Genomic DNA, 23,121 nt, shown 5'->3' with positions numbered 1-23,121 from the left:
ACTTCATACACATTTCTCAGTAAGTTGCCTTTTTGTAATGGAGAGAATGCTCACACAGATGTACTACTAACAACATATTTTGTTTTTCACCAGTTGCCCAATTTTGGGCAGAAATAAATACTGCATTCGGTATGATTTACCGCCGTCCTAAAGGTAAGTATAAACTAACCCAATTCTACCCCCTAACCCTCCTTTAGGGTGCCTAAACCTATCCTCCCCCCCGTGCCTGACCCTAATCCCCCCTCTAAGTGCCTAAACCTAACCCCCCCTTCCCCGCCGCCTAAACCTAAGTCCCCCCTGGGAGTGCCTAACCCTAACCCTCCCTCCCCCTAGCCTAACCCTAACCTCCCGGAGTGGTGCCTAACCCTAAGTCCCCCCCGGGAGCCCTAAACCTAACCCTCCCCCCGGCTGTCCGCTCTCAGCATCCGCTTAGATTTAGACGCCTGTCATTTTACCCTCGCCAGGATTAAACAGTCGGGAAGCCGGCGGTCGGCATTGCGTCCGCCGGCTTCCTGAACGTATACCATAAATACTCTTATACAAACTATAATGGCACTGGATACTCCAACACATACATTTACCAACATTCTGGAAAAAACAGCTTCTAAACCTCAAACCCTGCCCAACAAAAACTGGAAGCAAAATATTCTGCTGGTCACAATGCATCCATTCCACAATTATCGTACATTCCATCTATAGCGCATCTTACTGCAAAGGTGTGGCTCATACATGGGCCTCCCTGCAGGCATAGGGCCTGATTCAGAATGTACGCTATTGCATTCTCAACTGCAGTCATGCTCACAATGTATTTGCAAAAATATGCTAATGCCTACTAGCAGACCCCCACCTGAGACAGTGCGCCGCGGACTGAGCAAATATTGCTACACAAATTTCTCCTACCTACGTTGTGTGCAGATCCTCCTGGGGTTGAGAACACACCACCATCAATGCAAAATTGGATGCACATTGACTTCATGAGTAAAGCTGGCCACACACTAGACCAACTTTCATCCAACCATCCAACTAGTTGATTGGTTGGACTGAAAATCTGGTAAGGAATGGGAGTAAATGATGATCAGCAATTTGCTCCTAAATGCCAGAAAACAGATGAAAATGGTCGTTCAGACAAGTTTGTTAAATGTTTGATCTAAACAATTTGTTCAAACAGTTATTGTCCATTTTCTGGCGTTTGGGAGCAAATTGCTGATTGTCATTTGCTTTCATACCTTACCATATTTTCATTCCAACCAATCAACTAGTTGGCTGGTTGGATGTAAGTTTGTCTAGTGTGTGGCCAGCTTAAGTCCTGTACCGCATAGATTTCAGGTTAACTATTTCTCTGAAACTGGCCTCTGGGACTGTAGTTCTGCGATTGGGAACTCAGTCGCAGACACACCCCTGGAACTTCCATAACACGCCACTGGACCGGCTTCCTTTTGCAAACACTTTCGGTCACCTCCCGACTCCACCCAGGATTGCAGCAGTCTGCTCAGGACTTTGCGATCACGGAGACATTGCGTAAAAAAAAACTACAGCTCGCTCATGCGCAGTGAGATATTCAGCATGCGCAGTAGCAAAAAAAAAAATTGCTCAACTTTGAGAATGTCATAGCGTACAACTCTGAATCAGGCCACAGATTGATGATTTTTACGAATATCACTGCTTTTTCTCTACTACTGCTGACACTCTTGGTCCCCCCTTCCCTTCTTTATGTAACCTGTAAAGGCTCATACACGCTAGATGAAGTCCTGGGGCTCTCCTGGGCAAACGATTTTAGCATACACATTGAACGATATCATTCAGTGATGTCATACGGCCACATCCCCGAACTTTCTGAATCTGACAATATCGTCAGATTGGCCTGCAAGTTCAGGCGATGGAAGACATCGTTAATGATCCGTAGAAGCGCGCATAGTTAGCGATATTGTGCATACACACTGGACAATCTTGAACGACATCGTTATCGTCCATATCATTCACTTTATCGTCTAGTGTGTATGCCCCTTAACTCTCCTCTCACTGATAATCAAGACAATTTTTATTTGTTGTTTCAACTTTAGATCTCTTTTTATACCTATAAACTGTAATGGCCCATACACACGGTACGATAACATGTCAGATTTCAACGATAACAATCCTATTGTTATTGTTAAAATCTGACAGTTTCTGGGCCCTGCTAACGACCATACGATGGACGATGCACGTCCACGTATGGTCGTTGACGACGAACTACTGTCGTCTGTACAAGCAGGCAGACCTGGTCGATATCGACCAGGTTAGCCTGTTTACTATAGGGACTGGTTAGAGTACTGGGGGGTCTGCTGCATGTGCTGGATGCTTGATCCAGCACATGCAGAACGATCGTCTGATCATTATCTGATCGTTGCTGTCGTACCGTGTGTACGCAGGATAAGTATTGTATTAATTTATTAAGTAATAATAATATAACTACGGCAGAAAGTGGAGGGTACTACATGTATTAGGAAAGGTCTAAAATAACATGCTACAATTTTATAAACTAGATGTATTTTAATATTTAAACTGTGTTCCCAAATATATGAATGTGCTTTGCCTCTATAGATTTGCTGGTAAGCAAGGGTTGATCCAGCATGATCTAGCACCTAAAAGAGTGGGAAGAGGAGTGTGGAAGACAGAGCAGTCATAGCTTCGAAATAAAGAGTAGGATATAATCCAGCTGTGACATCAAGATCCAGGTAATGAGCTTTAAACTTGGAGGAAGGGGCTGACAAATTGGTTCCATAAAAATAATTTTGTTAAATAATTCCAACAAATATATATTGAAAACATATATAATTCACATAATACATGCTAGTACACACCTGACCAACCAACTTTATGATTTTCTCAGTGATTAAGCAATCTTGAAAAACCTCCAATTTACGGTGTAGTGATTTATAGTTCTGCTCTGAACCATTATTGATCCCAAAGCTCGTCACAAAGTTGACCTTTTTAAATTAATTATATGTTATGTTAGACATATGATCAGAAATGAACACACACTTCAACATGTATACGATGTCAGCTCATCGTCTTTGACACTTACTGTGCAGCAGGTCAGACTCCTTCATTCTTACCGAGTGCTTTTGGAAAGATAATTAGCTCTGGGTATTGCGTACACACTGAGATTATTGCACTGAGCAACCGAAAATCGTCATATCAGCCAGATTATTGCATAGTGTGTATCTATTTTAACATCTTATATTACATGACTGACCTAAAAGCAAAATTAGAGCCAAAACATCAAGGTATAAATATTTAATAGCAGATAAAGAGAAGTGTCCATTTAGTCCTCTCATTTACAATGTAGCTCAAAAATAGATTTATTTTGTTAAATAAAAAATATCATCATTCAATGTTCCTGAAGCTATTCGGTGCATGAGATTAACAGATTAATTTTTTTGTTAACCATTCTCTAAAAAGGATACATGAACAGGACTGGTAACATGCCGCTCTCTCCACCTAGTGACAAGATTAAGTATTGTTCAAATGATGTATATATAAATACGAGAGAGGTCAGTTAACCTTGTAAATAAATTATGTTCAGTTGTAATCCCCATAAAAACATACAGAGAATGTGAGACTTTGCATTAGTTATTGTGTTATGGCCATCAAAATATTATTATTTAAGGCTGATTTTTACTATTTACCAACAGTAACTGAATGTTTGTTACCAGCCTGCATAAGGCTCAGCCTTCTTGCCTTCTGGTCTGTGTCCATCATACATCTCTCTGAGATGAAGAACAAGTTCCTCAGCATTCTGCCCAGTCAAAGCAGAAACTGCAATGATCTTGCCTTCTACCTTTTGCCGCAGGTTCTCCAGGGTCTTCCTAGCATTTGGAAGGTCCAATTTGTTGGCCACGATGACATGAGGACGGAGCGGGAGGCTCTCATCAAACTGGCTCAGCTCAAATTGCAGAGAGTGCAGCTGGCTCCAGGGCTCCGGGTGTGCAAGATCAATCACATAGAGGAGAAAACGACATCTCTCAATGTGCCGAAGGAACGAGAGACCCAAACCCCGGTTCAGGTGGGCTCCTTCTATGATGCCAGGGATGTCAGCCACTGAGATACCAACAACAAAGAGTGTAAAGGGGTTATGCACAGTGAGGGACACTACATGATTAACCTAAGAGGCTTTGTGTGAGGTGGTAATTAATTTCCATCTTTATCAATCAAAATGGAAAATATTAATTATAAAGTGTCCACATTATATTTTTCCTAAATGCAGTGAATACATTTATGCATATGCCAAAAACTCAGGTATTGCACAGTATCTATAAGTCCTTGAATAGTATACAAAAGCACAGAGAGGTATGCTAGAGGCCCTGGTAAGTCCCTTTGCTTCCCTGTGTCCTAGGCAACAAAAACTACCCTGCACGCACTAAACAAAAAAAATAAAATAATTTAATCAACAATGGAAACATGGAACGGTCTAGTGTTACCACCTAATGGCAGCAAGTGGTATTACAAAAATGAGGGTATTCCATTTTTTCAACACCAATTGTAAATCTGTGACTATTGAACAGTCTGTCACCGTCAAGAATCACATGTATCTCTTCATTGAGGCTGTCTCTCTTTGCATGCGGAGCAGAAATCCCTACACCTCACAGATGGGCAAAACAGTCTGTCTGTAGGTGTGTCTCTGTTGCTGCCATGTAAATGGTGTTCTCACAATAGCAGCTACCACAATGGAGATCTGACATCTGTCATTAGGATGCAACTCAAATTCCATGTAGAACCCTGTATTGTATTTCAGGCAACGTCTAGACAGGATTTACAATCTGGGATGATCTCCCTCACATATACCCTTTAGAGAAACATGTATGCAAATTCCTGCCTACATTTAGTAACATTGTACAGCAACCCTGGCACATGCTTAGATGTAGAACAGCATTGACAATTTTTAGCAAGTCTAATGTCTACAGGCAATATACATTTTATGGGAATTTTAGAAACTTAATCTTACTTACATTTACTATTACCATAAGCAAAACTAATGTTTCCTTTCATCTAGTCTTCACCATGCTGAATCACATCAGATCAAGAGAACAAAAAAAAAAAATCACACTATCTGCCTGGCTTTTACTAGGAAATTATATTTCCCAGGGGATGAAACTTACCAGCAATTTGTTCATAATCCTGATAATTAATGACCCCAACATGGGGATTGAGGGTAGTGAAGGGGTATGCTGCCACAGCAGGACGGCAATTTGTAAGAAGTCGCAACAGAGACGACTTTCCAGCATTAGGAAAACCCACCTGCGAAATAGGAAATTGTACAGTCAATGTCATGTTATAGCAGCCATGCAAACACATGCAACAAAATACACAACAAAGTGCAACATGGGACTAATCGAGTCATTGGAAACCCCACATGATCCAGCAAAGTGTGCAAGCAAGGTGAGCAGGTTTAATTTTCTATATTAATTACTTTAACTGCCCTCTTGAGCAATGTTTTATTGTACACTAGTCCTTATTCATACGTTTTAATGTAGGACTTTTATGTACAGTAGCTCGTGGCTGCAAGCATGGTGGTTCGCCTTACGGCAGCAGCACGGCGGGTGCTCTCCTTACATCAGTGGGCGGACGGCGTGCAAGCCACGCATAGGACATGTGTTATACGCGGCATGGCGGCAGTGCATGACGGACACTGCTAGCAGCCTCACCGCTGACCGCATTAAGAGACACTTGTTTGGAGGAAGAGTGGGACTGGCCATCCACTGTCCCACCTGCACAGTCTATCAAGCAGCCCCCTGCTCCCCACTGACAGCGCTCCACATTTTATTTTTGAAAACTAAAATCTGGCTAATAATCACATTTTTCATAGAAAAACACAATGCATTTATTAATACAGTGATATTTATCTCTATTAATAAATACATTGTTGTTTTTCTATGAAAAATTTGGTTATTAGCCAGATTTTAGTTTTCAAAAATAAAATGTGGCTCTTCAAGACGTCTCATTTTTCTCAAGTAGCTCCCACTGATCTAGATTCAATTTACAGAATTAGAGCATGTGTTTAAGTGTTGCATTTAAAGACATGAAACCAAGGTATTATGTATCTTATTAGAGCAATACAAAAGACTGTTCATTTAAGAAACCAGCATATATTTCTGAAATTTAGTTAAAAACCCAAAGCAAAGTATTATTGAACATTTGTTTATTTATCCAAAAAATAATAAAATGCAAATGTCATTTCCTAAAGAGATTCTCAAAAAGCAAAATTGGCAAATATGGGCTCCCATAAAGAACCTTACTGTAGGTAAAATAATAATTGAGATCAAATGCATCTGACCAGTTACAAACATGGGATATGTGTTCCAGGTTCTCATCATTATCCAATAGCTACGGACGTTATCCAATTAAAATTGAAGAGAAAAAAAGATCCAAAGTTGTCAACAAAATATAGCACAGGCTATTGAGTATGACTTTATCAGAAAAAAAATACAGTGTTATTGGAATACAAACAAATTTATTGCATACAGAACATGGGCAGATGTACTAAGCTCTGGAAAGTGAAAGTGGAGAGTGATAAACGACCAACCAATCAGCTCCTAACTGTTATTTTTCATACAAAGCCTGTAACATGACAGTTAGGAGTGGCTGGAAATTTATCACTTTCCAGAGCTTAAAACATCTGCCCCAGTATTCCAGGATTGGTGTAATGTTAGAATACCACCAATGGCCCTAACCTCATTGTAAGAATAAAACATCCTGGTCGGGTACGTCTACTCCTACTACATTCAACTCTTCTCAGTATAGACCAAGGGTAGCCAAACTTGGTCCTCGAGAGCTACTAACAGCACGTTTTCCAGACCACCTAGCTGGTGCAGAGGTGTATTCATTGCTCACGAACACATTTGAAAAAATCCACAGATGGACTTGTGATTCTGTGAGGAGACCTGTTGGTAGCTCTCGAGGACCAGGGTTGGCTACCCCTGGTATAGACCATAAATATTAACACTATGGGGCTTATGTAATAGGTAGCGAGCTGCAGCCGCAGCGGGAACTGCTGCAAGTTTTCCTGTATTTTTAAACCAGCTATCATTTTAAAAGGCAAAACCAGCTTGGTTTTGCCTTTAAAATGATTGCCGCTTTAAAAATACGGAATCCCTCGCAAGAGTTCCTGCAGTGGCTGCAGTTCGCAAACCTATTACATAAGCCTCTATATCAGAGGTTCCCAACCACGGTCCTCAAGGCACACCAACAGTCCAGGTTTTAAGGCTAGCCACACTTAAACTCAGGTGTCTTAATTAGTACCTCAGTTATTTTGATTTAACCATCTGTGCTCAAGCATGGATATCACTAAAACCTGGATTGTTAGTGTGCCTTGAGGACCGAGGTTGGGAAACCCTGCTCTATATGGTGCCAAAAAGCTTAGGTTACATTGTTGTTGCAGTCACACCAAACAGTCTCTCTCTAGGTGCCGTGAAACTCTGATTGCGCCGAGCATCTTTTTCACATTTACAGACTCAGTCACGAACAGATATACAAGTGTCACATATCAAATTAATCAGCACAGTCTTCTGGTGCGTCCCAGTACATTGCATTTTTAGGCGAAAAGACACCCAGTGTTAGCAGAGTCGCACAGGACCTGGTGGCTCACTCACGCCAGGCATCTCGTGCCACAAGGAGTATTCAGGATAGATGTATGAGGACACATCTGTAATTGTGAACCCTAAGGAGCAGTGAGACATACATAACATAAATCTTGTTCTTGATGTCTAGATTCTGCTGTAAAGCCAATGATGTGTTTATTAAGGACATCCCAAATATCTGGAGCTAAAACTAAAGCCTGGCATCCACTATACAATTATCTGTCAGATATCTATCCAATCTGGCTGGTTGGAATGAAAACCTGGTAATGTATGGGAGCAAATGACAGTCGTCCATTTGCTCACAAACACTGGAAAACAGACAAAAATGGTTTTTCAGACAAATTTGTTAAAATACACAAATGTAACCAATTTGAACAATATTTTTTGTCCTTTTTTCAGTGTTTAAAACCATACGATCGACTGTCATTTGCTCCCACACATTACCAGGTTTTCATTCCAACCAGCCAGATTGGACAGATATCTGACAGATAATTGTATAGTGGATGCCCAACTTAAGTCACCTTTAATCATGAAAAATAATACGCAAGATATAACTGACCTAGTCAATTTGAGATAAAGTTTGAATCATTTTGGTCCAACAAAATAATTAACATTTAAAGTAAACTATAAAACAAGCTACCAAAGCATATAGATATCTTTTCACTAAATTGCACAATACAGTTTTGTCTAGAAGATCTGAATAATGCTTAGAAATAACGGTACTGGAGTAACCGTAACACTGGGAAATGTGGGTACTAAAAAATAATTCCTATACAAGTTTTCAGCACCACCTAGACACAGTATGCAGAGGCAGGGCCACTCCTCCCATGAGCTGAAAGCTTCCATTCATACTGCACCATCCTAAGAGCAGCCACCTTGCCAAATGGAGTCCTACATCTCCCTTCTCCCATCCCTATAGAACTCCAGTGCTGGCCACTCTGCTATAATTGACAGAAGCAATCTGCACTTCTTCCTACAATAACTGTAGAGTGGGGACTAAAGTTGGAATATACACTGGAGCGATATCGGCCAGAATCGGAATGACATATCGGCTGGATCGTTCAGTGTGTATGGCCAACCTACGCACTCCCGCTGTCGTTAGCGACATCTTTCGGTCGACTGTACTGCACAGCCAACAGAATGAGATCACATGCGGCACCATGGAAAGTAATGAAGGACGGAATGAGGGATCGTTCCGTCCTTCATTACATCGTTCTGATGCGTACCATGGATACGATATGTCAGCCTCCATATCGACCTGGTACACATCGCTCCAGTGTGTACCCAGCTTAAGTGTGAGGTGTAAGGACAGAAAACGGGGTGGGAAGCATTCTTCCTCTTACCTCTTCCTCACCCTATTCCTCTCACAGTGCTTACTCCTGCAGTGAGTGACCAGTGACCACAGCGATGGGGGTAGGGAGGGTGGTCGTGTAAGTGTATATAAAGGAGGACAATAAACCCAAATAAGAATTAAAATGTCTGTTATTTATCATGCAACACACTGCATCATATCAACCTGCTTCCTGCATATATAAAAATAAAACCGAGTACAAACACTGTCCACAGTATCCCAGTAATCACACAGTAAGTGCTCACCATGCCAGCATGTGCCATGGTTTTCAGTTCCAGCTGTAGGCACCGTTCTTCCCCTTGTTCACCCAGTGTTGCTGTCATAGGGGCTCTATTCTCGTTGCTGAGGAAAAACCTGTTTCCTTTTCCACCAGAGCCTCCATGAGCGGCTACGAACTCCTCCCCTGGTGTGGACAGATCCACAAGAACCACTCCGTTCTCTTTCACTAGCGTTCCAATAGGAACCTGACAATGTAAACAGGCAACTTGTCATTACACCACATACAGTAGCTACTGTTTTCTACCACAATTCAAATGATGAATAGATAGTTCTTCAATTCAATTTGCTGCCATTATGCTCCAATACAGCAGAACTGAAATAACCCATCTTACTGGAGAGAGAAGATATACTCCACACACTTCTATATCACTAGGACAGCAGGACATTACAGCACATGCAGAATGGACAAAATACTATCCCTTCAAGTACAAACACTCACAGTGCTACAAATAAAGTTCATTAACATACTGCATTTAAACTAGCCAAATAATTGCAAGCTAGATACATCAGGGTCATATAATTAGTGATATCATTTGGAGGGGGGGGGAGGCTGGAAAGGGACGTGGAGAGCCAAGGATAACTTAATAATTTTTCCCTGACAGGTCACTTTGATAAGATAAGATCAGTCGCCCGGCCAGATCACTGAGTAGCATGCATAAATGTGTCTGCTATATCAGTTAACAACTTTTAGTAACATGCGTGTGTACTTTTAGGCACAAGCAAATTGGGAAGTTTTTAATTTTGTATTTGAAAAGTTGCGCATGGCACAGAAACTGTCATTACACCCCTACAAGGCCTGCCAACTACCTCAGAAATTCCTCACCTTAATGTAGAGGATCTCTCCATTTTTTCCATAACAATTTTTGCTACGACCACGCTCACCTTCAGCTCCCTGGTACACAGGACTAATGGCGGAGAAAGACTTCATACAAGGATCCACTAGAGACAAACCGAGAGGACAGGAGGACAAATTCTTCCCAGGCTCATTGAACTTATTTCAAGTCAATTAAATGACTATAGAGTGCATCCGGAAAGTATTCACAGCGCTTCACTTTTTCCACATTTTGTTATGTTACAGCCTTATTCCAAAATGGAATAAATGGGGATGTTTTTCCGGGGCAGGAACTGGGAGACTAGTCAGGATAGAGGGAAAGATGAATGCAGCAATGTACAGAGACATCCTGGATGAAAACCTGCTCCAGAGCGCTCTTGACCGTAGACTGGGGCGACGGTTCATCTTTCAGCAGGACAACGACCCTAAGCACACAGCCAAGATATCAAAGGAGTGGCTTCAGGACAACTCTGTGAATGTCCTTGAGTGGCCCAGCCAGAGCCCAGACTTGAATCGATTGAACATCTCTGGAGAGATCTGAAAATGGCTGTGCACCGACGCTTCCCATCCAACCTGATGGAGCTTGAGAGGTATTGAGCAAGGCCGTGAATACCTATGTACATGTGACGCTTCGTTTTTTTTTTTTTATTGAATTTGCAAAAATCTAAAAAAAAAAAAAAATTTTTACACATTGTCATTATGGGATATTGTGTTTAGAATTTTGAGGACAAAAATACATTTATTCCATTTTGGAATAAGGCTGTAACATAACAAAATGTGGAAAAAGTGAAGCGCTGTGAATACTTTCCAGATGCACTGTATGTAAAAACATATTTTTTTCTCAACATTGTACATTTGTTAAAGATTAGGAAATCAACAATGCTCACATTTTGATACTACCAACACACTACAATTGTAGGGATTTTAATCAAGGTAATTTATAAACAACATTTTCGTTAACCAACACAAACACATGTGTTATTTGTCAGCATGAATAGAAAACAAATCAAAAATGTAAAGAACACTTTTTCTCAAAAAAACCTTTAAAACTCACTTGGGTTTGCAATAAAATAAAATGGTTTTTCCTAGTGGGAAAAAAAAATGGACTTTGAGAAAAAAGGTGAAAAATAAACTAATTTATATAATGTAAATGTCAAATGAAAGTTATTGTGGATTAAATATTTAATTCTGAATTTCTTTGCATTTAAAAAACTTAAAACAAAGTTTTATATTACATAAAATTTACAAGGTTCCAAATTTACCCCAGCACTTTTAACTGTGATTAATTCCTTTATTCATCATTTTTGAGAATGTCTCTTCCCATTATATAGAAATGAAATATCAGTGAATATAATTACATTTCAAAGGGTCATGCTGCCAGTCCCCTTCAAGTACCAGCAAACTAATCCTCTGATCTTAAGTCCACTACCTTTGAAAATCACGTGGCCTCCGTTTCCACCATCTCCCCCATCTGGTCCTCCAAACTCCTTCCGCGGCTCACTGTGGAAACAACAGGCACCATCTCCACCAGCTCCTCCCACCACACGGACTTTGCGGTGATCAACAAAATAACGTTTCTGAAATAAAAATAAGGACATTTTACATACAAGATCGTCAACATTTTCCTTCCCTCTACAAGTTGTTAAAATATTCTCCTTATATTGATAATTTAAATAAAAATGATGGCCGCCACTTGAAGTGTGGGACTATCCCACGACCAGTTCATTAAACTGCGGAGATGGTTAGAGTTAAGGTGCCCATACACAGTGCGATAAAGCAGCTGATCCGACGGATTGGTACGATTTGGCTGCTCTAACATACCGTGTATGGGCATGATATCGGACAGTGCGCACACCCGTGGGGTCGTACATTGCAGCCCCTGATCTTACTGCAGGTTCAGTTGATCTGGGGATGCGATGTGCGATCCCATGCAGCGCTATGCGGGTGGGGGTAGGGGTAGCCGGCATATCGGGCGGTCGGCCCCCTGATCTCTCAGTGTGTGGGGACAGCCCGATATGTCGGATAACCCGTCGCGTCGCACGGTGCATATCGCACCGTGTATGGGCGGCTTATGTCCGTTGATTACTGACAATTTTTTCAATATTTAAAACCTGCAATCCTAGATGCAATTCGAAGAGAAAAAAAAAAGATGAAAAATCATGATATTGGTGAATGCAGCAGTGATAAGCCATTCAGATGGTCCAGAGGATGTGCAGGCGACTATGATTATGGCAGCTTTTCCCATCATACTAATGCTGCATCGTGTATTGCTGTTTAATTCTATGCTGTGTTTAATAAACTGGAGATAAAGTTGGACAGCCAATTCCATAGGTGCATAACCCTCATGTATTAAACAAAACAGCATCAAAATACAAAATTATTTCAGAATAGTGTATATGTTCTCCATCATGATTAAAATATCTGTATACAGGGCATACTTTCTCTAGCGGGCAGAAATAACAGCTGCTTCTTACGCCACATCAGAACTTACCAGCTTCTTCTCAGACAGGTCTCTCTTCATTTTGGCCAGATGTCGAGGTTTGGCACATAGTGAAGAGCTAGTGTACAGATGACGGTGATGCAACACATAAAGAACCGGCAATAAGGTTTGAAGATATATACATTTGTAAATTACAGCTTGGCACGGTCGCAGCTGATCAGTCAGGACATTTAGCCGTGGTATTAACTGCAGGGCAAACATGGTTACCTGCAAATTAAACAAAAATCATAATACACTATCTGCTGCATTATTTAAAATACAGCATATACCGAATAAAGATAAGGAACAAAGCAGAAATCCTATCTGAAAACACAGTTCATATGCGTGTGTGTATATATGTTGTCCGATGCTCAGGTGGGCAAGACAACAGAGAGTAGAAACGAATGCCTGTAACAGGGATTTGATATTGACTGTTGTTTCTAGTGCCGCGCATCCACTTGCTGACTGAGGAACGTTTGAACGATTACGACATCGTAATCGTTCAGTCGTTCCTCATCCTGTGGGTACCCACACTGAACGATACGTCGTTCAGAGCTGGCACCCTCCCTCATCCCCGAACATGCCCAATCTGCCGTTATCGGCAGATTGACCGCCATGTTTGGGCGATGATTGATGTCGGAAAAGACCAGCGGGAGCGCTCATCGCTGGTCGTTTTCGACATTTTCATGCCCGATTAATGAGCGATTGAACAATAACGATGTCGTTGACGTTCAATCGCTCTTTTTAATGGGCAAGTTTACTGCGACACACGGGCACAATGCTTTTTTTTTTAATTGACCCAGGAGCAGTGGGGGGAAGAGCAGGATGGGTGCACGGGGGGGAAGGTGGGTAGACCCTTTTATGGGGCTCCTTTTCCGTGCAGTTCTGGACCAGCACGTTGCCCCTGCTGGACCTTTGGTCGACAGTCTTAACGCCCGGCACAGTGTAGGTGGAAGTCTGGTAAGGATAGATGATGTGGCGGCGTCCCGCAATTTGTACAACTTACCTACCGGTAGGTGCCTGTGTAGGCGTTGCGATTTGGGGGTGGTGGTCGGCAGTCTCTGATGGTATACAGAGGCAGGTTAGATGGCCGTTCTAACCGACCACCACCCCCAAATCGCAACGCCTACACAGGCACCTACCGGTAGGTAAGTTGTACAAATTGCGGGACGCCGCCACATCATCTATCCTTACCAGACTTCCACCTACACTGTGCCGGGCGTTAAGACTGTCGACCAAAGGTCCAGCAGGGACAACGTGCTGGTCCAGAACTGCACGGAAAAGGAGCCCCCTAAAAGGGTCTACCCAGCTTCCCCCCCGTGCACCCATCCTGCTCTTCCCCCCACTGCTCCTGGGTCAATTACCCTCTAGTAGCATTGTGCCTACCTACCTTAAACCAATAAAATTACCTTGACCCAACACCACCGTCTACGTCTCTCTGTCATACAGATCACTCTTACCCAAGCACTTTACACACTGCCCCACCATATAGAGAGCGCGCCTTACCCAGCTTTTACCAGTCTCTAAACTAGGTAGGAACAGGTACTCCTACCACAGGCGCAGCACTCTTACACCCCCTACCCCCATACCTCCAGATACACGCACATCACCTCCCCCCACCTCTCTTCCCCCCCCATTACTCTTTCCCTCTCCCTCCTGCCTCAATCCACCCCCACAGTCATATCAGTGAGCGCGGTTCACCACCCTTTATTCACGTCTCTGAAAAATGCTTTTGCATGTTTTTATGTTCAGTCTAAAATTTGTTTTATGAAAGATGTCAAATAAATCATATCAAACCCTAATAACTTTGGTTTATTAATGTTAGAAAGCATTAAAAAAAAACGTGATTGATCAAGGTTGCAAGATTAATTTTTTTTTCCATTTAAACATTAATGCAAAAAAACTGGCTTAAACCAAAAAAAAAAAAAAAAAAAGTTGTTTTTTTTTTCCCAACCCTGCTATATGGTAACACATTGGTACAATTGATTTGTTTGAAATACGCCGATTTTGAATATGTTGGTGCATTTGATTTGTCTAATAACACTGGTTTAGAAATAGCACTAAGCAATAGACCTATATGAATAAATAATTACAAGGACAGTGATATCTGAACCCTGGGTGTATTTTTATTAATTTTTATGTATTATATGTTGTATGATATTGTCTGTCATATTTCGCCGCCCCTTCATGTATCATCCATACCTCATCCTTTTGTATTTACTGTTTGTTTTGTAATGAAGGTTATATTTTATGTAAATATTGCATACGAATTGAGTGCTCCATAATAGAGTCTTAGGGCCGTATTCAATTTGAGGCGTTAAGTCCAGATTCACGGTAATTTACCGCCGATTACGTCATTATCGCCTGTTTTAGTTTTCCTCCGTATTCAATTTGAAAGACTTTCCACCTAGGCAGAAAGTCAATGCAATGTAATAGGCGTTAAAGTATCGCCTATGAATGGCAGGCATTAAAAAGTGCAGAATTGGGGTTTTGGGGTGCAACATTTCAGGAACCCCCGTGCAGCCTACAGACAGTCCCCCAAAGGTAATCTGTGTCAATAAAATGTAAAAAAAAAAATTTAAGGGCACCCCTAATATGGACTTTGAAAAAGGGGGGTAAAAAAAAAAAGTTGGGGGACAAAGTTAAAAAATAGCGAACTTGACTCTGGGGTAAGTATGCCCCAAATGTTTTTTTCATTGCAGCTGTTTGCGGCAGGTGGGTTTTCCATGTTTTTTTCAACTCACTTTAGCGACTTTAAAATATGCTGACCCCCATTTTCAAGTACCCCAAACCTGATAGGCATAGTTATTTTCCCCCCCAAAATCTACTAAATGCTCTTCTGCAGCACTTTCTTCAAAGCCGCATTTATTCACTTGCCGCGGCTATTAGAAACCCCGACTTCCTTCAGTAGTTAAAAATGGGGGTACCCATAGTGATCCCCCATGTCTACACATCTTTAGGGGGGTCCCTAGAATATTTCCTGAAAATTCCTGTTTTTTTTAACCTGTAAAAAATATGAGATATGGTAACCACAGGATACCTTGGGGTATAGGTGTGACGTCAGTCATCGGGCACCAAAGAGTTAAGCTTTCAGCCTCCCAGGATGCACTAGGTCCCCCTCCTATACCCCGCCCCCGAGCCAAGGCATCTCAGTTAGTTACCAAGCCATAGGCCGGAGGAGGAGAAGGAAGAGAGATAACAAAGATCTGGACACATACAAGAATCACATTCTCACCAGAGGGAGACGGAAAACCGGTGACCAGAGCAAAGCCCATCTGCAGCACAGGTGCAACAGGGCGGGAGTCCTGTGGAACCCTATGGACTTCGTAGAAATAGAGATAACAAAGGGTAAATATCTCATATTTTCTACTTCAGGGTCCATAGGGTATCCACAGGATACCTTGGGGATGTCCCAAAGCAGTATCCTTTAAGGGTGGGGACGCTCCTGTGCAGAAAAGATGAATCCGCCGCCCGAAGGAAGCATCCTGAGAGGCGAAGGTGTCAAACCTGTAATACCTCACGAAGGTATGGACAGAGGACCACGTAGCAGCCTTGCAGATCTGGACTGCAGAGGCACCACGTCGAGCTGCCCACGAAGGACCCACAGACCTAGTGGAATGAGCCTTCAGAGAAGGAGGGACCGGTAGGCCTTCATGAAGATAAGCTTCAGAAATAGCCATACGGATCCAGGCTGCCAAAGTTTGCTTTGAAGCAGGCCAACCCTTTTTACGGAAGCCACAGAGGACAAACAAAGCGTCCGACTTCCTAAACGAAGAAGTGCGGTCAACATAAGTCCTTAAGGCCCGCACAACATCCAAAGAGGCCTCACCCACGGAAAGACCCGGTGAGTTAAAGGCCGGAACAATGATTTCCTCGTTAACATGAAACTGGGAAACAACTTTGGGAAGAAACTCGGGCCGAGTGCGGAGCACTGCCCTGTTCCCATGAAAAACCAAGAAAGGGGGTCTACAAGAAAGAGCCCCTAACTCAGAAACACGTCTGGCTGAAGCAATAGCCAGAAGGAAAACAGTCTTAGCTGTTAGCCATTTAAGATCCACTGAGCCCAGTGGTTCAAACGGCGGTCCTTGGAGAGCCCTCAGGACCACAGCCAAATCCCAAGGCGCCACAGGTGGAACAAAGGGCGGCTGAATGCGGACAACACCTTGCATAAAGGTGCGCACATCCGGGATTGTAGCAATCCTACGGTGAAACCAGACAGACAGGGCCGAAACCTGTACCTTCAAAGAGGCAAGGCGAAGCCCATGATCTAGTCCCGCTTGTAGGAAGGCGAGAATCCGAGACAGACGAAACTCCCGCGGTGCATAACCTCTCGGTCGACACCACTGGAAGAACGTATGCCACACGCGATGGTATATCCTCGCGGAAGACGGTTTCCGAGCTCGTAACATGGTACGCACCACAGAGCTGGAAAACCCCCGGGACCTCAGCATAGCCGTCTCAACAGCCACGCCGTCAAAGACAGCCGCGTCAGGTCCGGGTGAAGGCAAGGTCCCTGAGACAGAAGGTCTGGTCGTAGCGGCAACCGCAGAGGACTGTCTACGGACAGACCCTGAAGGTCTGAGAACCAGTGCCGTCTGGGCCACGCGGGAGCTATCAACAGGAGCGTCCCTCCTTCCTGTTTGAATTTCCGGATTACCCGTGGAAGAAGGGAGACCGGAGGGAACAGGTATGCGAACCAGAACGTCCACCGGACGGACAGAGCATCCACCAGAGACACCCCTTCGTCTCTTGTGCGAGACCCGTACACCGGCAACTTGTTGTTGTGCCAGGACGCCATGAGGTCGATCTTTGGAAGACCCCACCTGTCCACCAGCAGTTGAAAAACGTCCGGGTGTAGGGACCATTCCCCCGGATGAACGTCCTGGCGACTTAGAAAGTCCGCCTCCCAATTTAGCACTCCCGGGATGAAGACCGCTGATATGGCCGGAAGATTGCGCTCCGCCCAAACCAGGATCCGAGAGACCTCTACGAGAGCCGCCCGACTGAGAGTTCCTCCTTGCCTGTTTATGTAGGCCACGGTGGTAGCGTTGTCCGACTGGACCTGCACCGGGTGACCCTGGAGAAACCGATGTGCCTGCTGGAGAGCATTGAAGACCGCACGGAGTTCCAAGATATTTATTGGAAGCTCCGCTTCTGTCGGCGTCCACCTGCCCTGGAACAAGTGTGGACCCGAAACTGCTCCCCAGCCCCGAAGACTGGCGTCTGTTGTCAACAGGACCCAATTTGGAACCCAGAACGGACGTCCCTTGTTGAGGTGGGTCGTCTGTAACCACCAAGCAAGGGACAGGCGAACCTCCGGGGTGAGCACAATCGTCTGGGACTTCAGAGACTGAGGCAGCCCGTTCCACTTGGACAGGATCAGGTGCTGCAGAGGTCTGGAGTGAAACTGGGCGTATTCCACCATGTCGAACACTGACACCATGGAGCCCAGTACCCTCATCGCCGAGTGTAGGGACACCCGGCGGCAGTGCAGACAACTGCGCACCCTTGACTGTAAAGCAGAGATCTTGTCCTCCGTCACGAAGATCCTTTGCTGTCCCGAGTCCAATAAGGCTCCAAGATGCAGAATCCTCCGAGACGGGATTAGAGTGGACTTCTGCCAGTTGATTAGCCAGCCGTGCCGTTGCAGCAGTGCAATGGTCAGGTCCAAGTGGCGTAACAGGAGCTCTGGAGATCCTGCCACCAATAACAGGTCGTCCAAGTACGGCAACATGCGGACTCCCTGCAGCCGCAGAGAAGCCGCCATGACCGCCATCACCTTGGTGAAAACACGTGGTGCTGTCGCCAGGCCAAAAGGTAACGCCCGAAACTGGAAGTGGTCGCTGCGGATTGCAAACCTGAGGAACTGTTGATGGCGCAATAGAATAGGGACATGCAGGTAAGCGTCCTGTATGTCCAATGACACCATGTAGTCCCCAGGTTCCAGCGCCAGAATGATGGACCGTAGGGTCTCCATCCGAAACTTCGGGACCCGCAAAGACTTGTTGAGAGCTTTGAGGTTGAGAATCGGACGATATGACCCATTGGGTTTCTGTACCAAAAATAGATTTGAATAGAAACCCTGGCCCCTCTGGGAGAATGGAACAGACCCTATAACTCCAGCCTGGAGCCTAGTGTGCAATACCTTCCGCAGCTCCGTAGCCTTGTTCCGGTCTGATGGGAGACCCGTGGTGAAGAATCGAGCCGGGGGTCTGTGCCGGAAGGAGAGGGCGTATCCGTGGGAAACCACCTCCAGAACCCAAGTGTCTGTCGTAGTGGTCGACCAACACTGGGCGAACTGTAGCAGGCGGCCTCCCACCCTGGGATCCCCCAAAGGGAGGCCCGGACCGTCAGGCCGCAGGCTTGTCATCTGGCTTGGGGGCCGGACGTCTGGTACTCCATGCCTGCTTCCGGGGCTTGACCGATTTCCTAGGGCCAGCCTGTCGAGGAAACGACTGTGGTTTGGGCCTGCCCTGGGCCCTAGATGACCGAAAGGACGATGGTCCAGAACCAGAAGGAGCAGCGGCCGACGGGAGACAAGCCGATTTGGCTGCCGCCAGCGTGGCCACAATCTTAACCAGATCCGGACCGAAGAGAACTTCTCCGGTAAACGGCAACGCCTCCAGACCCTTTTTGGAATCTGCGTCCGCCTTCCAGGATCGCAGCCACAAGGTGCGACGAGCAGCTACCGCTGCTGAAGAAATCCTAGACACCAGAGTACTAATGTCTAGGGCCGCCTCGTTGATGTAGGTGGCCGAATCACGGAGATTGCCAATCAACTCCGCCTGTTCGGCCGGACAGTCGGAATCAAAAGAAGCCTCTAATGAATCCGCCCAGCGCTCCATCGCTCTGGCAACCCAGCAAATGGCCATAGCCGGCCGTGCTGCCCCCCCCGCAAGGGAATAAGCGGACTTCAGGCAGATCTCCACCTTGCGGTCCGTAGCATCCTTAAGGGAGGACATGGATGGCATCGGCAATGTGGCACTACGGACAAGACGGGTCACGTGAGAATCCACCTGTGGAGGGGATTCCCACTTTGCAAAATAATTATCCGCGAACGGATAAGCCGCCGCCAGGCGTCTCTGCGGCTGGTATCTTTTGCCAGGCTGTTTCCACGCCTCCTCTAAATGGTCCACCAACTGACCCGAAAGAGGAAAGACTGTGGCATCACCCTTCACATCTTTGAAAAAGGCATACTTAGATTTAGCCGCTGGGGGAACTTCGTCCTCCATCACCAAGGCTGTGCGGACCGCCCAAATAAGTCCAGGAATATATACTTTGGACTTAGCATCAGCGTCCTTAGCATGGAGAGGTTCCTGATCGTAAGGATCCAGAATCTCCCCATCATCAGACGTCCCCTCGTCATCCTCATAAGGAACCGACAGAGACGCCACCAGCCGTTTATGCGGCCGCATCACAGACTCCCCTTGCAACACATCCGACAAGTGCTGTACAGAACTCGTCAGGCAGTTAACCCACGCTGGCTCCTGAGAAACCGGGAGCGGGGAAATATGGAGACTGTGGGGTACCACCAATTGTCGTGGGAAACCCTGCATGGGTGACGACACCACTGACTGCTGGGACAAACCCATCGGTGTAAACGCGGGCTGCGGAGCTAACTGGCCCACTAAGGCTGTAAGCACTTGAGCGAAACAAGCCCAGGGCGGCTCCTGTACCGGTGCAGTAACCGTAAGAGGCCGCGCCATAGACAAACACTGCCGGCAGAGGCCCTCCGCGCTACCCTCCCCCTCCGCTAACGGTACTTTACACGTAGTACACTGTAGCCGGAGGGGAAAATCACTTTCAGACATGATGGCACCACGTATGTGACCCCTCTCACCAATTATATATTTAAGAGGCGAGAGACCACCCTGCAGCACCGCACCGCAAGGGCTTAGCAGAAAAAACAGGGACAATATAAAGCTGACAGTTTAGAAAAAAAGTTACAGGCAGCAGCGCTAGCACAGTCACATACAATGCAGAGAAATAATTCCTGCACTAACAGCGCTGATCACTCAACTACACAGACACAGGGCCTGGTAGGACACAGCGCTGCATACACAGACCTGACCACAGCGGAGGAGAGGTATGCGGGGGGGACCCAGACCACGATGCTTCCAATGCAGGCTTCCAGCAGCGTTCACCATGCTTCAGAAAAGATGGCCACCGAGGAGCAGAGAGAAGGCTGGCCTGGGGGAGGAGAGCTGACACAGGGCCAGTCAGCACAGTGCAGAGAGGGCTGTGTGCAGCGGGGGAGGCGCCGGCTGTGAGACAGGGAAGGCGCGCTCCCCTGGCATGCATTTAACCCCTGGGACGCCGCAGCGCTACCGCTCTGCTGCGGTCCGCTGTCCCAGGGGGTAGTGGAAGCGCAGGTTGGTCGCCTGGCTCCACGCTGCAGCCAGTCCCCAGGGAGCCCCCTCCCTGGGGACTTAGGACCATGTGATCAGCGGGGACCCCCCGCGGGACCCCGCTGCTTACCTCTGTCCCCCTTGAATCCGGCCATGGTCCGGAACATCTGGGGTCACCGCTAGCTGTGACCCCTGATGTCCACCAGCATCCCCGGATCAGTACCGGCGTTCTGGTACCGGCGGGGTGTAGGGAAGACAGCATGGACGTCAGGACTGACTGTCCATGCTGTTCATCCAGATGTGCAGCCACAGCTGCATGAAGAAAAAGCTTCAGGGGCTCTTCTAAGCCCCCCTCTAGCAGGTGCCTCCAACTACGGCCGGGCACCAAACGAAACTGAGATGCCTTGGCTCGGGGGCGGGGTATAGGAGGGGGACCTAGTGCATCCTGGGAGGCTGAAAGCTTAACTCTTTGGTGCCCGATGACTGACGTCACACCTATACCCCAAGGTATCCTATGGATACCCTATGGACCCTGAAGTAGAAAAAATTAGTAAAAATTTACAAAAAAAATAACATAAGGGGACTTGTCCAGGAATGATGATGTTCGTCCATGCAAGATGAAGTTTTGCCTCTTTCTGAGTTCCGTGTTTTGGAGGGAAAAATCCGAACTCAACGTGCAAACTCCAACCTATCCGAGCCTGCACATCCCTAATATATATATATATATATATATATATATATTTTATCTGTATATCTATTTGTATTCTATTAGGTGAAAAGCGCTATGCAACATTATTATTGCTTGGAGCAACAAGCTGCAAGTTAAGCTGGGTACACACTACACGATGTGTGTATCCAGCGATGTCGCCGGCAATCCCAGTGTCGATGGGCCGCCATATATCGGACACTGCCCGATCTGGGGCTCCCCCGCATAGCACTGCATGGAATAGTCAGCAGCATCGCTTGAGCTTACATGCTGCACATAAGACCAGGCGATGAAGCTGACGACCACACGGGAGCACGCACTACATGATGTAGAAAATACACTCTTACACATTTTTAACAATTTGTCATTCCGATGTGTCGCAATCTGCCAAAAGATATTATGTAGTGTGTAGGGGCCATTAGTCAGTGATCATACTACAGTTACACCAGGTACAAATGTTTTAAGCAATATTGTTCAATATTTGAATCTGCCTTGTGGTTATGAGCAGCCATGATCGCTATCAGCTGACAATTTGACCTTCCTTATTCTTGGTGCAAGAGATCTGCCTGAAATTGCTGTTTGTGTACACTTACCTCTGATCAGATTGCAATAGTGACGATACGCCCACGGCAAACAATGCGACCACCCTGCTGCTGCTAGTTACATCCATTTAGTCGCAGCGTAGATTCGGCTGAGTACCATGCTAATCAAATTAAAATCGCAGATCTGCAGATACGAAAGGTCTCTGCTTGCGGACAGGTTTATGTAATAAAACAAAAAGAAAAACAGTGTTAGGGTTATTACGGGTTTAAAATAAAAAACAGGCAACCTCCACCACATGCAGCTGCAAGCTGAGTCTAGGTTACTGTTCTGCAACTAGAATGGCTGAAAGGGCAAGACAAGCTAAGCTACATTACACCAATCGCTTATTTACGTTTGCATAAGGGGACTAGATGCCATTATCCATAATATAATAAATTAATATATATAAATCGTCACTTTAACACAGTCTCACTTCATACACCTGTCAGATAAAATTTGTTGTCACCTTGCCTCTGCAGCTGCCTGCAACACATTGCTGCGACTCTCCTTCCCGCCCCTCCCCCATCTTGTTCACAGGCCACAACGCGATCTACAATGGCTGTCTCCGATCATGGAGTCATTTTGTTAGAATGACACGCTTGAGAAACAAGGAAACTTGTTCTCCGAAAAAATGGCCGCCGCAATACAAATAGGGAGCAAGATGTGGGGACACATTATTGTTAAAGAATCAGTTTGGTCTGGAAAAAAAAAAAAAAGGAAACCGTCAAGAGAATATCATTTCCCAGCATGCTCAGTTAACTTCACAATCAGTACACAGCAATGCGCTCCTTGCTGAGTGATAACTGGGGGGATATCGGTACACAGCAATGCGCTCCTTGTTGAGTGATAACTGGGGGTGGGGATATGTATCATCAGTAAATGTAAAAACATGGTAAAAAATAAGGATTAGTCGAAAAGAGTGGTCAAC

The 23,121-nt window shown here is 45.3% G+C and overlaps 1 protein-coding gene across 3 annotated transcripts; it reads right to left on the bottom strand.

Moving 5' to 3' along the window:
• Window positions 1-3,261: 3,261 nt before the first annotated feature.
• On the bottom strand, window positions 3,262-22,738 carry MTG2 (mitochondrial ribosome associated GTPase 2). 3 transcript variants are annotated; one of them, XM_088482841.1, is made up of 8 exons: window positions 22,660-22,738; window positions 22,205-22,356; window positions 12,570-12,785; window positions 11,508-11,655; window positions 10,070-10,185; window positions 9,213-9,431; window positions 5,139-5,277; window positions 3,262-4,080 (listed from the first exon to the last, which is right to left on the bottom strand). In XM_088482841.1, the coding sequence occupies exons 3-8, from the start codon at window positions 12,777-12,779 to the stop codon at window positions 3,689-3,691; spliced, it is 1,224 nt and encodes a 407-aa protein (XP_088338967.1). In that variant the 5' UTR covers window positions 12,780-12,785; window positions 22,205-22,356; window positions 22,660-22,738; the 3' UTR covers window positions 3,262-3,688. The 3 variants fall into 3 exon arrangements, with proteins under 3 accessions (XP_088338967.1, XP_088338976.1, XP_088338984.1); XM_088482850.1 differs by having other exon boundaries at window positions 22,636-22,684; XM_088482858.1 differs by lacking the exon at window positions 22,660-22,738 and adding an exon at window positions 22,627-22,646.
• Between the last annotated feature and the right edge of the window lie 383 nt (window positions 22,739-23,121).

The sequence above is a fragment of the Taudactylus pleione genome, unplaced genomic scaffold (assembly GCF_031769625.1).
Source record: "Taudactylus pleione unplaced genomic scaffold, aTauple2 ptg000018l, whole genome shotgun sequence".
NCBI lineage: Eukaryota > Metazoa > Chordata > Amphibia > Anura > Myobatrachidae > Taudactylus > Taudactylus pleione.
This window is presented reverse-complemented; position numbering and strand designations above follow the sequence as displayed.

Bases quoted from the DNA above. Each gene is read 5' to 3' on its own strand.
- MTG2 (XM_088482841.1), bottom strand. From the start codon at position 12,779: ATGTTTGCCCTGCAGTTAATACCACGGCTAAATGTCCTGACTGATCAG. The intron at 5,278-9,212 runs GTGAGCACTTAC...CCTATTTCGCAG, and splicing joins CCATGGCACATGCTGGCATG to GTGGGTTTTCCTAATGCTGG. The intron at 4,081-5,138 runs GTAAGTTTCATC...TTGGTATCTCAG, and splicing joins GGATTATGAACAAATTGCTG to TGGCTGACATCCCTGGCATC.